The sequence below is a fragment of the Dama dama genome, chromosome 3 (genome assembly GCF_033118175.1).
Source record: "Dama dama isolate Ldn47 chromosome 3, ASM3311817v1, whole genome shotgun sequence".
NCBI lineage: Eukaryota > Metazoa > Chordata > Mammalia > Artiodactyla > Cervidae > Dama > Dama dama.
Window position 1 is genome coordinate 47,144,440 of NC_083683.1, and position 16,227 is coordinate 47,160,666.

The following is a 16,227-nucleotide window of genomic DNA, read 5'->3' on the forward strand; positions in this document are numbered from 1 at the left end:
GTTATCACTGTCCTAGCATGTAGCTTATATTCTCATGCTCACCTTATGATCTCATATGGCTGCTAGAGTGTAGTTCATCTCATCTACATTCCAGGCAACAGGAAGAAGGAAGGGAAGGAGACTGGAGGGGAGAAGGTGGAGCACTATGACACATTTCTTAGCTAAATTAGCTCCTTTTAAGCAGCCTCCCTGAAAGTCCAGGACAATATTATGTCTTATTGACCATATCAGACTTGAAGGGAGACTTGGAAATAATAGTTTGGGTTTTTTGTTTTTTTTTTTTAATATAGTATTTTTGTGTTTGATTTTGTTTCCTTTTTAAAAAAATTTGAGGTATAATTTGCATACAGTGCACACATACAGTTTGACAAGCATACACCCATGTAACCCACATCCCTATCAAGATATAGAGTGTTCCATCACCTCTAGAAGGGGGCTTTAAAGAAAAAAAAGATAAGCCAAAAGAGGGACTTCCCTGGTGGTCCAGTGGTTAAGAATCTGCCTGCCAAGCTTTGCGCAGTGGCAGTATCGTAGCCAATGAGGTTTATCCGAGGCGCGATTATTGCTAATTGAAAAAAAAAAAAAGAATCTGCCTGCCAATTCGGGGGACATGGGTTAGATCCTTGGTCCAGGAAGATCCACATGCTTCGGGGCAACTAAGCCCATGCACCACAACTAGTCAGCCTGTGTTGTAGGGCCTGCAAGCTGCAGCTCCCGAAGCCCCGGCAGCCTAGAGCCTATGCCCCAAAATAAGAGAAACTATCGCAATGAGAAGGCTGCTCTCCACAACTAGAGAGTAGCCACTGCTCACTGCAACCAGAGAGAAAGCCCCAGCACAGCAACAAAGACCTAGCGCAGCCTAAACAACCCCAAAGAAAGAAAGAATGAAGGGTTAATTAGGGTGGTAGCTGTGGGAATGGAAAGAGCTGGAGAGGCTGTGGAGGGAGAATCCAGAGGAGATTGGTTGGATGTGGGGTGGGTGAAAGAAGAATCAAAGAGAAGGCTGATAGCAGAACAAATGGAAACAGGATGCTGGGTGTAAAATCCAGATTGTTACAGGTGGGATGGAGGAGAAAGAGGAATGAGTAGGGTAGTGTGTGTGTTGATTTGAGGTACTGATCAGACATCCAGGTGGAGGCATGCAGTACACAGTTGTGTCTAAAGCTTGGGAGGGCAGTCAGAGCTCAGGCATCATGGACCGGAGAGATGCTAAGGAGGACAAGGCCTAAGAGGTGACCCCAAAAAATGATGACTGTCAGCTCACTGATGGGCAGAATCCAGATAGCCAAGGCCTAAGTGGGCAGTGAGGGCTTGAATCATGCAGAAGGGGATTGGTAGGGTCACCTGAGACAATAGAAAACTTCTAAAAACTGAAGTCCTTGCACAAACAAAAGGAGTGTATGTAGCTGCCCTTTTGACAGGTTTGTTGAAATAAATGGTACTCTCACAGGAAACGACCAGGGATCCACCTCCTCCTTACAGTAAACAGCTCTGTGCTCTTTTCAACTACCATCCCTAAGGGTGGGTTGATGGGACAGCACCCTCCCTGCCTCCTTTTGGGTATATGACCTCCAGGAATGCAAGCTGAATGGCTGGATGTGGGAGGGGGCTGCCATCTTTGACAACTGCTGGGCTGGGGTGGGCCAGCCAGATCCTGCCAGGATAGGTGTGAGGAGACAAGAGGAAAGAGCATGGAGCAACCGGACTAGACTCAGGTAGTCCTAGGATTGAATCCTGTCTCTGTTACCACCTAGCTAGTTAAGCTAGTTTAACCTAGCTAGTTAAGCTAAACTAGCTAGTTTAACTTAAGTAAGTTAAAGTTACTTAACCCGAACACCCAGTTCCTCATCTGTAAGATAGAAACAGTTATGTCTACCTTTCAAGGTGGTTTTGAGGATTACAGACCAGTGTCTGGAACACAATAGGTAATCGTAAATAGATGCTAGATGTGACTCAGCCGCTCACTGTGGGACTCAACGAACGGCTAACCGACAGGTCGGAGTCTCACCCTCGGGATCTCAGAGGGCCGGGAGAGCGCCCGTGGCCTCCTCCCTCCAGGAGGTGGGGACTAGGTGGAGGAAGGGCTGCGGGAGGAGGAGCTGGCGCGTCGCGACCCGCCCCGTCCCATCCAGTCTGGCCTGGGCGCCGAAGGAACTGCGGTCCTAGCCCCTGTCATCCAGCGGCTTGTCCTGCGTGCCCCGAGCCCTGCCCGCACCCAGTTATGACTCTGCGCCCCTCACTTCTCCCGCTCCGAGTGCTGCTGCTGCTGCTGCTCAGGGGGGCGGTGTGCCGGGCGGAGGCTGGGTCCGAAACCGAAAGTCCCGTCCGGACCCTCCAAGTGGAGACCCTGGTGAGGAGGAGAGAATCCCGGGCGGGCGCTGTGGATGGAGGTCGGGCCCGGTTGCGGGGAAGGTCGGGGTCTAAAGGATCCTGGGAGCGGGGAGGAGGGAGTGCGGGCACCGAACTGGGGGGCGCTGGGTCGAGGGGCAGGAACCTCCCTGACTTGTGCGATCATAGGTGGAGCCCCCCGAGCCGTGTGCTGAGCCTGCTGCCTTTGGAGACACGCTTCACATACACTACTCGGTGAGGGGCCTGGGGGGCCGCGGCGGGGCCCCGGGGGCGGCGCCCAGCTGAAACACGTCAGCTTTGGCTTGGACACGTGGCAAGCGGTCCGGGAGTAACTCCGGCTCTGGGGTCCTCCGGCACGTGGCGGGGGGGAGGGGCGCGCCTCTTCCCTACCTTTTTCCCCTTCCCCGCTCTTCCGCAGTGAAGTGAAGGGTGGAGGGATCTCCGAGAAGTGCCAGCCCTGTTGGGGCTTCCTGTTCCTTTTTGCCCGAAAGGGAACGTTAGACTGCAACTGCGAGGGGGTTGCGGCCCGAGGCCAGGTGTGTGCGCACCCTGCTGGGAGGGAGAGGTATAGGTGAGCGCTCTAGATGCTCTCCCTCCCACCCCCAGGGCAGCCTGGTAGATGGACGCATCTTTGACACGTCTCTGAGCAGAGACCCTCTGGTTATAGAACTTGGCCAAAAGCAGGTGATACCAGGTATGTGAGCTGAACCTCCCATTCCATTTCTTCCCAACCTAAGCCCTTTCTTAGTCTTTTAAACCCCTCAGCTACCTTGGAAATGCGCCCCCCTCCCCACCCCCACCCCGGGTTCTACCACTCACCTCCTGAGGTTCAAATCACACGCCTAGTACTCCTCTTGCCGCATACCACATTGGAAGCCAGAGATTCCACAAGTGGGGAGCTCAGTTGAGGTTCATGGGGAGCCTTTGATCTTCCTCTCCCAGGATTTGGGGAATGTAGATAGCTTCCTATTCATTTGTGTCTTCTTCCTCAAGGTCTGGAGCAGAGCCTTCTAGACATGTGTGTGGGGTGAGTATCTGAGCAGGGGTGGTTTTGGGTGTACCCCTTCTGCATGGGTGGAGGCTGTCTCTGCTCCTAGAGGAGGCAGGATAATGGGCTCTGGCTTGGTACTGGGTAGGTCCTGCTCTCTGGGCCTGGGGGCTCTGGATGAAGCCTCAGGCTTTTTCTGGCTGGGGGTTCTTTTGGTGGAGTTGAGACACCTGGGGGGATGGACACCTTGACCAGCAACCTGTTTGGTGCTCAGGTGGGAAAGTTCATGTTTTGAGTGTGAATATCCAGAGGGTTTTGTTGGTGGGACTTCAGATGGACTGAGGTGGTTGGCCCACCAGGTTCTACCCCAGGCTATGATTCACATTCCTTTCCTCAGAGAGAAGCGAAGGGTAATCATTCCTTCTCACCTGGCCTATGGAAAACGGGGATTTCCACCATCTATCCCAGGTAATCTGACGAGGCGTCTCTCTGGCTATCAAGATACCCAGTCCCTGGGACTTCCCTGGCGATCCAAAGGTTAAGACTCTTGTGCTTCCAACGCAGAGAGCGCAGGTGTGAGCCCTGGTTGGGGAACTAAGATCCCATATGCCAGAGAGCGCAGCCAAAAAACAAACAAAAAAAAACAGTCCCTAAGAGCTACAAGGAGCTATGCACTTTGAAGTCTGAGAAGGTCTAAACCCAGTTTGCTAAATGGTATAGGATTGGCTTATGCCTCCTTCTGCAGGGCCACCCTTTTCCTCCTCCGATCACCAGCAGGGACTAGAGACATATAACCTGTTAAAGCCCCCTGGCTTGTCTTCTGGCAGCTGGCAACTTTCTAGGGAGGTGACCCTTGCTTGAGCCACATGAGTCTGCTGCCTGTGCCACCTCTCTGAGAACTCTGGCCTTCTTTCCTGTGCTTTTCCTATAAATCCAGACTGTCATTTGTGCAGCTGACATGGCTTCTCACCACATCTCCACAGTTCCTTTCAGCCTCTACCAGAGATGAGATACTGAAAATGGTCACAGTCAAGTAATTCAAAACAAAATAAAAACAATATTTAAAAGCCAAGCCTGGGGGCCTCCCTGGGGTTCTAGGTAACACTTCCCCTTCCAATGTTGGGGGTGTGAGTTCCATGCCTCTGGGCCAAAAAACCAAAACAAAACAGAAGCAATATTGTTACAAATTCAATAAAGACTTTAAAAATGATCCACATCAAAAAAAAAAAAAAAAAAAACCTTAACGTCAAGCCCTCACAGGTCACTGCTAATACCTATTTTTTAAGGCCTGAGCCTAGACAGATTTTCCAAGATGCAGATATCTTGCTTTTGGTTATAAGAAATGTTCCATTAGCTAAAATGAATTGTACTGGGATAAAAATTCTTATCCTAAGTTCTATCTTAGAGGTAGACCCAGAGAGAGGGTCAGGGGACTAAAGCGAAATTCTTTTACCCAAAGCTCCTTTGCCTCCTCATCTCCAGTACTGCTTGTTTACATTTCTCCCCCATCTCACTCCTGTTCATTTCTCCATTCCGAACGTCTTAAACCACATCCTGCCTCTCTAGCCATGTTGAAACACCTGTTGTTGTTGTTTTTTTTAAAGAATCACAGTGAGTGTGCTTATTGGTTGGTGACATTTTAAAAAGTCTAGTTTAAGTCCAATTAATTTCAGCCTTGCAAAGATTCTATCCATGTGGCTGTTTAGAGATACAGTTAGTACAGAGGTTCTCTAACTTATAAATGGAGAACAGCCTGTACTTTTCACAAAGGTTCTCCTGTTGCGTCAAAGACCTGTCAGTGAAGACAAGCCACACTTGTATATTTGGGATAAACATGACTATCACTTAAGAGCCTCATAACCCTCCTCTGCCTCTCGAATTAAGAGAACTCAGCCCCACATTTAAATCTTGCCAACTTCACAGATGTTGCTGCGGTGTGGTCTGCCCTCCCTATTTGCATTCAGATTCTGAGCCCTGGATACAGTGCACAGGGATTCTAACCCTCACCTCCTCTCTGCCTCCAGCGGATGCAGAGCTGCATTTTGACGTGGAACTGATTGCACTGATCCGAGCCAACTACTGGCAGAAGCTGGTGAAGGGCATTTTGCCTCTGGTAGGCATGGCCATGGTGCCAGCCCTCCTGGGCCTTATTGGCTATCATCTATACAGAAAGGCCAGCAGTCCTAAAATCTCCAAAAAGAAGCTCAAGGAAGAGAAACGAAACAAGAGCAAAAAGAAATAATAAACAATTTTTAAAAAACTTTGCATTCTTCACTTGATACATTCTGTGGCTGCCTTTGTAAGTGGGAATGAGATAAAGGGCTAAGGAAAAAGGCATTTTTAGTTGGGTTCTGCTTGGCAAGGGGTGGTTGGAGGCTTTGGATCAGTTCTCCTGGCCTCCTCTTCCTGTCCTAACTTACACCAAGGACCATAGGATCTCTGGGTCCTGGAAGCATGGTTTTTGGCTCCCAGGATGTCCTGACACCGAGGAGCAATACCTCACTGAGAAGTAAGCGTCGGGGTGGTCGCCTGGCTGCCCTCTACTCCCGGTGCTGTGTGTATGCCAAGCCGCTTCAGTCGTGTCCAACTCTTTGTGACCCCATGGACTGTAGGCCCCCAGGCTCCTCTGTCCATGGGGATTCTCCAGGCAAGAATACTGGAGTGGGTTGCTGTACCCTCCTCCAGGCGATCTTCCCAACCTAGGGATTGAAACCCGCATCTCTTTCATCTCTTGTATTGGCAGGTGGGTTTTTTTTCTTACCACTAGTACCACCTGGGAAACCCTCTCTACTCCCTAGGGCTGCTGTATTCCTAGTATCCTCCAAGTAGACTGTTTTATCCAACATGGAAAAGATACAGAGAACTTATAAACTCCATGGTAATTTTTAATAGCAAAGTCCTTGGGTTCCTCAAAACATTCTCTGGGAATTGAAAAGAGGTTTTCCCCTTGTATCACAGGGTGTGGGAGACCACATGGGCTGCTTCAATGATGGTGTAAGTGGCTGGAGGTTTTTTGTCACCTGGCTGGGCTGTGGGCGCAGGCAAGAGCTGGGGTAAGTTGCTGCGGTGATTGACAATGAAGAGTGGGTTGAGCTGGCTCAGCACTTCATCACTCACGGAGATGCCATCCAAGTACTGCCTAAGCATCTCCCGCAGCTTCTCATTGATTTCCAACAACTGAACACGTCTGTGCCGAAGGCTCAGTTGCTCCAGTTTCACTTTGTTGTACCTTTTCCAGAAATTCTCCATCCCTTTGTAGTCCATTATCACCTGGGAGTGAGTTACAGGGAGAAGGTGTGTGATAGGATCTGTTAGCAAGTGTAGCCCAGGACTCTGTCACCCCAGCCTCAGGTGCTGGCCTTGAGCCCATGGAACCTTACCTTTCCAAGTTCTTCCTTAAACTCTGGGTCCATTGTCTCTATCTCTTCCTGCTCTGCGGGAGTCAATGCCGATGAATAAAAAGGCAGCACCTTTTCTTCTTCTGTTTCAAATTTCCTACATATTTCAGCAAGTTTAAGAATCTTTTCACCCTGTTGGAAGCAAGCAGAAACCTTCTATTAGGAAAGGGATTGGGAAGGGGAAATAGTGGAGTTGGTTCCCCTGCTTCAATCCAGGGAAGCTACTTAGCCAAATGGGATACAAAAGTAATACATCCAACACAAAGGGCTTACAAGCACTATTCTAAAAATTTTATATTCTTCTAAAACCCATTCACTGTTAACTCATTAAATTGAAGAGGTGAGAGGTGAGGGACTTCCTGGTGGTCCAGTGGTTAAGGATCTGCCTTCCAATGCAGGAGACATGGGTTCCATCACTGGTTGGGGAACTAAGATCCCACATACCATGGAACAACTAAGCCCGAGTGCCTCAACTAGAGAGCGCGTGTGCTGCAACTACTGAGCTTGTACGCCACAAGTAGAGAGAAACCCGCATGCCACAACTAAGACCCGACGCAGCCCAGAAATAAAAGAAATAAATATTAAATAAATAAAATAATATGTGAGAGGCAAGGGAACATGAAATAAAATAGGTGTTCCAAGTGTGCACTCAGGTAGGAAGCTGGGGGAAGCCCTCTATGTTTTGCCAGCCCCTTTCACTCTGCAGGGAGCCAGGTTCCCTGGTTCTGTTCTGGCTACCCTCTTCCCTTTGTTACCTTGTCGACAATCTCCCTCAGGGCCTTGAGGGTAGCATTGCTTTCCAGGGTGAGTTTGACTAAGTTCTCCTGCGCTATTCCCCGGGCTTGAGTCCTCTGGGCCTTAAGTTTCCGCAGTTGTACCAGGACCAACTCCTTGTCTTCACGAATGTCCTGATTCTGTTCTTCACTCTCTCGGCTGTGCACCAGGATCTTGCCTTTTAAAATGATGATGGCATCCTAGAGGAACAGGGCAGATTAGAGGAAACACTTGACTACGTGAGGGTCTTCAGTGAGCAGATAGAAGGACTGTCTGGGGACTGAAATCAGAGCATACCATCTCTCCCCCAACAGTGATGAAGCCCAGGGGAAACGGGAAGAACAACAGAGGATAATGGAGCAGTTAAAGCAGCGAGTCGCTCAGGTTAGCTGCACTAACCTGTAGTTTCTGTATTTTTTTCATCTGTACTTCAATCTCTTTGGAGCTTTTCTCGTCCTTCACCTTGAGAGTCTCGAAGGCAATCTTTCGATCCTCTGTGGCATCAGTGTAATTCTTGAGTGCATCCTGGAACCTTCTCCACAGATCTTCTACTATGTTCTCCAGTTGCAGTCTTAGAAAGTGCTTCTCTTCTAAATTCTGGGAAGTGATCCCAAAATAGCCAGTGCTTGAACTTAACCTATTAGTGCCCTTTCACTGGCACCAACACCTCCCCCTCTTGAACTGTTTGTAGCACAGCATGGTGCAGAGGTTGCCAGTGAAAATGCCTACAAAGACCAGGCAGATGATATAAATAAGTGCTGTGGGCTACGTGGGGCTGGTGGTGAACCCCAGAGGAAATGCCCCATGGTGGTGGGGGTGAGGGCACAGCTGCTCAGCTCCATAGGAATGTCCCCATTTGAAAACGTGCCCCAGTGTTACCAGATCTTTAAATTGTTTAGGGGAAGTTGCAATTTTGGATTTTTTTTTTTTTTTGGTGAAATCTCCCAATTTTTAAATGTAGAAAGCTTATCAAAATTTGTATGAAACATTATAGGACAAAATGAAAACAAAGCACTCTACCCTCCCAACCCAGGTCTGCAGACTGGCTAAGTTGGCAGCCTCCAAGGTGGCGGAAGCCCTTGTGGCCAAGTGGCAGGAGAACTGGACTCCCCCCTGGCTTGATCACAGATCAGCAGCCTGACTTTGGCAGGTCATTAAGGTGCTCTTTGGACCTTAATTTCTTCTTCTACAGATCACAGGGGTGAAGCGAGAGGACCTCCTTGGTGTGTGTTAGCTCTAAAATGCATTTTCTTGGTATTTCAGGATGATCTTTCCTCCTCACCAATTTTCACGAAATTATAAAAAGCTGCAGGGGTATACCTACAGTGGCAACAGGCGTTTTATTGACTGTGTTGGTTAAAGGGATCTCTTCTAGCTCTACTACCTTCAGAACTTTTTTCTCTCTTCTTCCCACCTAATGCCCATCTGCTCTCCCTCCGTACCTTGTTTTTCAGATCGTCCCACATGCTCTGGAACTCCAGCTTGCTTTCATATTCAGAATCTATGTAATTCTGCTCCATGGCCATGAAAACATCTTGTAGGTAGTGAATCTCTTTTTCATGTTGATCAATAATTGTTTTCCTGTAGAAGATAAGATACTGTTCCCGCTCTGAGGCATAAAGCATATAGACCAATAATGACAATGCAAAGCAGTATGTAATAAAACTATATGAATGGTACAAACTCTTAGGTACTGAAGAATAGAAGGAGGGCAGGTTCTGTCCTTTGCAGGACCAGAAAAAATGAATAATGTTAGTTTGATTTTTCAATAGGTAATATATTCATACAATAAAAAAAAAAATAAAAAAGTACAAAAGGTTGCAGTGAAAAGTCTCTTTCCCATCTGTATTGCTGATCCTGTTCTGGATGCCAATTTTCTTCTGTTCACACTGTCCGCACTGTTCGCTGAACCCAGGATAGGTAAGCCGAGAGCTCAGAGGTTGGAAGAAGACGCCAGACACTGTAGGAATTGTAGCCAGGTTTATTCTCTCCTGGCTGGCATGGCAGCCATAACACAGCCTCTCTCCCGGCTGACGCTGCAGCCGTAGCAGTAGACATAACACAACACAACATAACTGCACACAACCCTTCTGGGCTTTTCCAGGTGATGCTCATGTAGGCATACCGCACAAAGGAGTCCGGAACCCAGCGAGTACCTCCTGACGCGCATGCGCAATGCTACAAGTGACCTCAGCAATTACATAATCATTGTTTACAGAACATGGGGCAGAGGGCACGAGAGGGTAGGGCGAGAGGGCCTGAGTGGTGCCATCTCATTAATTTCCCCACACTATCACTGTCCTCCAGGTAGGCAGATGGATAGGATTTTGATCGCTGAAAGTGGGTGCTGCTTACAAGTAGCATCTTGACATAGGCTCTGGATACACCCCTGGGCCCAACTCCACCACGCCCCCCTCCCGCCCCCGCGACCATAGCTCCTCTTAGGCCCCCACACCTTTCAGTCTCAAACTCCTTGGTTAGGGCCTCCAGCTCCATGTTGTAATTTTCCTCTAGGAGGTTGAGCCGGCATCTCTGCAGGGCCAAGAGCTGGTCGATGCTATGCAAGTGGCTGCGCAGGGCGTGGGCATACTGCTCCTCAGCTTCCGACAGGTCCTTTGCTAAAGACTGGGTGGGAAACACAGAGTTACCACTTTGGCTGAATGGCAGCCATGTGAGAAAATAAAAATGTATTCAACTAGCTAGTTCCTATTTTCCCCAGGTCCTAATGCCAATTCTTTGGCTCTGGGAGCTCCAGTTGTCCCGCTTTGGAATGTGAGAAGCCAGTGCCGGTGGAGGAGCCCCGTGAAAGCGTTCATTCCAGCCAGCAGCCCCGCGGAGCTCCCAGTGGGCAGTCACCTTACACATGCAGCTCAGTCAAGCCCCCAGGTGACTGCCGTCCCAAGTGACATCTCACTGAAAACCGTGTCAGAGGTGCCAGGCAAGAACCTCCCTGCTAAGCTAAGTCAACCTACAGAACCCTGAGAGAGAGAGAAATAAATTGCTGTTGTAAGTCGCTAATTTAAGGTTTGTGATGTAGCCATAGATAATGAGAAGACATCCACTGGCAAAAAAAAAAAGCGACAGTTTGAACATCAATAAGGATAAGAATGGCAATGGATTAAAAAATATAAAATATATTTGATTATGAGTTTATCAGGATACTTAAAAAAAAATCAGTTACCATTAGAGGATGCCAGACAATGAATTTTTTTAAAAAACTGGTTTATAAAAGGGAAGAGAAAGAATCAGGCATTTTTTATATAAATTATACCTCTGGGATAACTGAATGGTAAATGATAGTAAGTATTTCTTTATAGAAGTATTTGAACTAATAAATGAAAAAAAAATGATACTATTAGAAAATCAGCATTAAAAAAAAGAAAATCAGCATTTTGCAACCCCCAATTAATTAACAATTAATTAGTTAATTAATTAATCAACAGCTGCTATAAAAGAATACAGCACCTGCAAGCTTCTAGTTGGAATTACCAAGACACAGGAAATACTGAGGACCAAGTAACATGTTAAACTACAGTACAGAATACTACGCAGTTGTAAAACAAAGTGAGAAGCATGGGCTAATGTAAATAGTCCCCAGGATATATCATTAAATGAAAAAGGCAAAAAAAAAAAAAAAAACAAAAACAAAAAAAAAAGAAAAAGGCAAGAGGCAGAACACTATGTAATACTGCCATTTGTGTAAAAAAAAAAGCTTTATTCATGCAACTAAAATTATCAGGAGGGGCACTGGGTGGTTGAAAGGCACGAGCGGAAGGGAACTTTTCTGTACATAACTTTTTTATCTCTTGAAGTTTGAATAATGTGAGTGAACTACTTATTCAAAAAAGCAAAACAAATTAAAATTAAAATGAATAAAGCAAAAAAGCCTTTGCCAAATGTCCAGATGATCCACTCACTGTAAACTACCACATTGCTAACTTTTACTTATATGTTTAGTATGGGGCTTCCCTGGTAGCTCAGACAATAAAGAATCTGCCGGTGATGTAGGAGACCCAGGTTTGATCCCTGGGTCGGGAAGATCCCCTGGAGTAGAGAATGGCAACCCATTCCACTATTCTTGCCTAGAGAATTCTATAGACAGAGGAGCCTGGTGGGTTATAGCCCCGCCAGGGAGTTGCAAAGAATTACGTGGGGTTGCAAAGAGTTAGACACGACTGAGCAACTTTAGTATGGGAAAGATCTTATGAAATCGGTGCTGATAATGGAAGACTGTTCACTCACTCAGCTAAGGTATACTAAATCTGCTCTGTACCAGCACTGTGCCGGATGCTGAGGATTTCAGAGATGAAAAGACATTTTCACTGTCTCCAAAGGAGTCTGAAGTCTTTCAGTAGGAAAAGTTATATAAATTGAAAATTACAAATAAATTCTGAGAAAAAAAAAAACAGGTACAGATTAAATTCCCATTTTATAAAATTTGAAAAAATGTTATAGCACAACATGGAAAATGCTATGAAGTTAATGATTCCCCAGTGACAAGGGGATATAAAAGACAGAGTGAACTGGGGAAGGCTTCATAGCAGAGATGTCATTTGTGTCACTCTTGGAGGAGGAGTAAGAATTTGCCAGGAAAAATGAGGAGATAAGGAAAAGAGAATTCCAGATAGAGGGAACAGCATGTGCAAAGGCACAGGAAAGAAGGCTGGCTATGTGAAAGGTACAGGTAGAGGCCAGATCATGAAAGGCTTTGCTGTTCCTTCTGTGGAGGAGGGGAGCCACTAAGGAGATTTACACAGTGGAGTAACAGGAACAGATTTTTGTTTTAGAAAGATAATCCTGGTCATTGTGTAGACAACCAAGCCCTGGAAGATAAGAAGCTATTGCAGTAGAGATAATACCTGGGTCTCAACTACAGCAGGATAGCGGGGTGGGGTGGCGGGGGAATAGCAGGGTGTGACTTATTTAAGCAGAAGATTTACATAAGACTTAGTACCAGAAGTCAGGGATGGAGGCCAAAGCTAGAATGAGTCCCAGATTCCCGGGTTGGGTGATGGTGAGTGGCACCAGCCACCCAAACAGAGAGTATGAGGAAGACCAGATTGTGGAGTATGGGAAAGGGGACTGAAGAGAGGAGGAACTCATGAGTTCAGTTGTGAGAACAGTGAAAAAAACAGGAACAGATATTGAGGGATCCTAAATATAGGGACTTGAAACTCAAGAGAAAAAAATCCCTTAGGGAAAAAGATGGTATGTACTCAACTCAAGAACCTCCCAAGGGCATAAAGTTAGCTGATTGAATTGGTTAGAGATCCAGAACCGTTCTTACCGATGGAGATCTTCACAACCTCATCCATGGCCAATGAAGTTGAATCCAAGAGGCCACATGGAATTTGGCTGCATAAAGCACTGGAGTGGGAATCAAGAAATCCGTGCTGTAGTCACAGCTCTCTCACTGACTAGCTGTGTGACCTTGGGAAAACTTCTTCTTCTCTCTGGAACTAAGCCTTCTCACATTGAAATGAATGTTTAGGACTAAGTTCAAGTCATTGGGTGATGTCTACTGTGCCTTTCAACTCTAATACTGTATAGTACTGGTTTGAGCCAGTAGATGATCAAGGAGAATGGCTCCTCTAACAGACAGGGAGGGATGACAGCTCAGTACTCTATTTTTCACTTCAGTGAAATGAATGATAGCCTAGCTGCATCACAGCATGTGTCTTGGGAGCACTTTAACATGAATTAATTCACTGGGCCCATTCTATTAAGAGATCAAAGGCAGTCATAATCAAGTGTTTCTTTGGAAAGAGAGCTTGCCTTGATGACACTGTCCTTGCAGTCCACCACTCGTTCAAATGTTTGGCTGAGGATCTCAATGTCCTTATGAAGCTCTCTGGTCTTGACTTCCCGAAGGACCGTTCTCCACTGTGTATTAATCTTATTAAGGTTCAGAGCACTATTGTGCTCCTCCTTGGCCAGCTTGTCCTGTGGGAAGGAAAGGAATAAACATACCCCTGCCACACACACAAACCAGAGGTCAAAGGATGAGATGGTTAGATAGCATCACTGATTCAATGGACAAATGAATTTGAGCAAACTCTGGGAGATAATAGAGGACAGAGGAGCCTGGAGTGCTACAGTCCATGGGGTTGCAAAGAGTCAGATATGACTTAGAGACTGAACAACAAGCCCAGAGGTCCGGGCTAAAAGCCCTGATACAGTACAACAAACAAGATCAAACTTAGTTTGTCAACTGTCATCTTACCCTTTGTCTTTTCTGAGGGACCTGATGGCTAACATTCAGGAGTTTTTATTCTTGTTTTGGGAGGGTCTTAAGTTAAGACAGGATCTGCCCAGTGGCATTTTAGGGAGGGCTATGGTGAGTTTCCTTCTGGATGGAGGCATCAGAGCAGGACATTGTTTGTAATGGCTCATCTCAAGGGAGAATATCAGACTTTCAGATAGCTCAGACAGATGATAGCACCTACTATCCCAGTACTGGGGCTCAGTAGTGATTGTCAAGCTCTATACCATCTCCCTGCCTCCGTGCTCCACAAAGAACTGCTCCTTCTCCCATACAATATTGCCTGAAATCTAAGTCTATCTGGGTCTTAAGATTTCCAGGGGGAGGGGAGGCTACCATGAAAATGAGGCTGCCACAAAGACAGGGTCAAGGTGACAGGACCAGGGCACGGGGTGGGTGGGGTTGGGCAGAAAGTAATGCAAAAACCCATCACCTTCAAGAACTGGTTCAGGAGCCTCTCTTTCCTCTTGGACATCTCCTCCTCTGCCAGCAACTTCTGCTGAAACAGAAGCAGCTGCTCCTCATCCGACAGCGGCACCTTGGCTTTTTTCCCTTTCTTAGACATAGCTGAATCTGGGCGAGGGTCCTCCGCCTGCCACGGCCAGCATTAAAAGGGCAGGAGGTAAACGTCCCCAGAAAAGGGTCTTCTGGAACTGCCCCTGCAAGGCAGTGGGACCTCAGATCTCAGACCTCAGGCTAGAGAAAACCTGGGAGAACGGTGTGGCAGGGTTCCCAAACCAAAGGACGCGTCTCCGTCTCCTAGCAACGGAGATCTCGCTAAGATGGCGCAGTAACAGCTAAGAGAAGGCGCCCTGTCTTGGAGCGCCCTCTGCTCGCTGGAGGACCTCAGTCAGTTTCTGAGAGAAGGTCGTTTCCTCCTCAATGAATATTCTAAAAATCTTCTGGGGGGAATTATTTTTCACGTAGTGGCCATATCTTAAAATACAAGTAATAACTAACTTTTGAGAGATATGGAGAAACAGGAATCTTCACAAACTGTTGGTGGCAAAGGTAAAATGGCAGAGCAATTTTGGCAGTTTCTTAAAATGTTAAACATAAATTTACCTTGTGATTCAGTCATTTCACGCTTAGATATCAATCTAAGAGAAGTGAGAGTGTATCCACATAAAGATTCTCACAGGAACGTTCTTAGCGGCATTAGTCATAGTAGTCCAATTGAAAACAACCTAAATTCCGAAAACAAGTGAATGATGGGCAAAATATGCTCTCTCCATACAGTGAAATACTATTCAACAATAAAAAAGGAACAGACTATGCATGCATGCTACACTGTGGATAAGCCAGAAAAACATGCTCAAAGAAGCCAGATAAAAGAGGCCACATAAATTTCCATTTATGTAAACTATCCAGAAAAGGAAAAGCTATTAAGATGGGAGGTAGACTACAAATTACTAGGGGCAGGGGGTGAGGGAGATGAGAGATCATATTGGGTTGATCAAAATGTTCTAAAACTGATTTATGCTGGAGAATTTAATGAATCTGGGATAAAAGCATCATTGGGTTATATCCTTGAAAAGGGTGAATTATGATATGCAAAATGTGCCTCAATAAAGTTGTTTTAAATAGGAGATGTAATGCCTGAATTGGAGTTTTTCAGAGAAACAGAGCCAATATTTTAAGTATATAATAGATAATATTTAAAATATAAATATTTAAGATATAGAATATATATCTTCATCCATTTGATGTTTCAATCTGAGTCTAGAGGCCAGAAAGACCAATGTCCCAACCAAGCCGTCAGGCAGAAGAGTTCCGTCTTACTCAGCCCTTTTTTTCTACTCAGGCCTTCAACTAATTGGATAAGACTCCCCACATAAGGGAGAACAACCTGCTTTACTCAGTCTACTGATTCAAATGTTAATCTCATGAAGAAATACCTTCACAGACTTACTCAGAATAATGTTTGACCAAGTGTCTGGACACTCTGGCTCAGTTAAGTTGGCACATAAATTTTATAATCACAGGTCCACCTCTTGTTAATACCCATGTTCTAAACCATACCTAATCTCCAAATAAAGACAATGACAAGGTCATAATACTTAAATATTATAATATAAAGCCAATACATCTTATGTTACATGATAGGGAATAAGAAAGGGGAAAAATGATTTTATTTTTATACACACACAAACATATTCATAACAAAATGAGGAAATATAATAATTATAGTTCTGCAATTACAGAAATTACATTTCTATAACTGGTCATGTTGTTGTACTGGGAATTTATAACTACCTTCTCCCACTACTCATTTTGTATTCTTTCTGCCTTCAGCAAGCACCTCAGCTAGTCATGGCTCTTTACTTGGTGGGTTGACCCAAACTCATTCCTGAAGGGTCTGGGCTGTTAGTAGTCCTGCCTGGATTGCCACTGTTGCTGGTACTGAAACCAAGTCTTCAAAAGGCCTTTCCACCATTTTATCAAACCAGTAGCTT

General features: G+C 46.0%; 2 protein-coding genes and 1 pseudogene across 4 annotated transcripts; 2 read left to right on the forward strand and 1 right to left on the reverse strand.

Annotated features, from left to right (window-relative positions):
- The first annotated feature begins 508 nt into the window (after positions 1 to 508).
- Positions 509 to 590, forward strand: LOC133049442 (U4 spliceosomal RNA; annotated as a pseudogene).
- A 1,297-nt stretch (positions 591 to 1,887) lies between these two features.
- FKBP11 (FKBP prolyl isomerase 11) lies at positions 1,888 to 5,607 on the forward strand. 3 transcript variants are annotated; one of them, XM_061128846.1, is made up of 6 exons: positions 2,093 to 2,350; positions 2,518 to 2,583; positions 2,956 to 3,043; positions 3,343 to 3,376; positions 3,735 to 3,805; positions 5,362 to 5,600. In XM_061128846.1, the coding sequence occupies exons 1-6, from the start codon at positions 2,222 to 2,224 to the stop codon at positions 5,577 to 5,579; spliced, it is 606 nt and encodes a 201-aa protein (XP_060984829.1). In that variant the 5' UTR covers positions 2,093 to 2,221; the 3' UTR covers positions 5,580 to 5,600. The 3 variants fall into 3 exon arrangements, with proteins under 3 accessions (XP_060984850.1, XP_060984840.1, XP_060984829.1); XM_061128867.1 differs by lacking the exon at positions 2,956 to 3,043 and having other exon boundaries at positions 1,888 to 2,350; positions 5,362 to 5,607; XM_061128857.1 differs by lacking the exons at positions 2,956 to 3,043; positions 3,735 to 3,805; positions 5,362 to 5,600 and having other exon boundaries at positions 1,930 to 2,350.
- A 600-nt stretch (positions 5,608 to 6,207) lies between these two features.
- On the reverse strand, positions 6,208 to 14,347 carry CCDC65 (coiled-coil domain containing 65). The gene is made up of 8 exons (XM_061122758.1): positions 14,205 to 14,347; positions 13,285 to 13,452; positions 9,965 to 10,134; positions 8,952 to 9,090; positions 7,909 to 8,106; positions 7,491 to 7,709; positions 6,718 to 6,867; positions 6,208 to 6,607 (listed from the first exon to the last, which is right to left on the reverse strand). Exons 1-8 carry the CDS (start codon positions 14,334 to 14,336, stop codon positions 6,290 to 6,292), a joined length of 1,494 nt encoding a protein of 497 aa, XP_060978741.1. The 5' UTR covers positions 14,337 to 14,347; the 3' UTR covers positions 6,208 to 6,289.
- Between the last annotated feature and the right edge of the window lie 1,880 nt (positions 14,348 to 16,227).

What these genes read in the sequence shown, in the direction of transcription:
- FKBP11 (XM_061128846.1), top strand. Translation starts at nt 2,222, where the DNA reads ATGACTCTGCGCCCCTCACTTCTCCCGCTCCGAGTGCTGCTGCTGCTG. An exon ending in CGCTTCACATACACTACTCG is followed by an intron (nt 2,584 to 2,955) that starts GTGAGGGGCCTG and finishes TCCCACCCCCAG; the next exon opens with GGCAGCCTGGTAGATGGACG. An exon ending in ATTTCCACCATCTATCCCAG is followed by an intron (nt 3,806 to 5,361) that starts GTAATCTGACGA and finishes CTCTGCCTCCAG; the next exon opens with CGGATGCAGAGCTGCATTTT.
- CCDC65 (XM_061122758.1), bottom strand. Translation starts at nt 14,336, where the DNA reads ATGTCTAAGAAAGGGAAAAAAGCCAAGGTGCCGCTGTCGGATGAGGAG. An exon ending in AAGGAGTTTGAGACTGAAAG is followed by an intron (nt 9,091 to 9,964) that starts GTGTGGGGGCCT and finishes TATCTTCTACAG; the next exon opens with GAAAACAATTATTGATCAAC. An exon ending in GGGACGATCTGAAAAACAAG is followed by an intron (nt 8,107 to 8,951) that starts GTACGGAGGGAG and finishes ATCACTTCCCAG; the next exon opens with AATTTAGAAGAGAAGCACTT.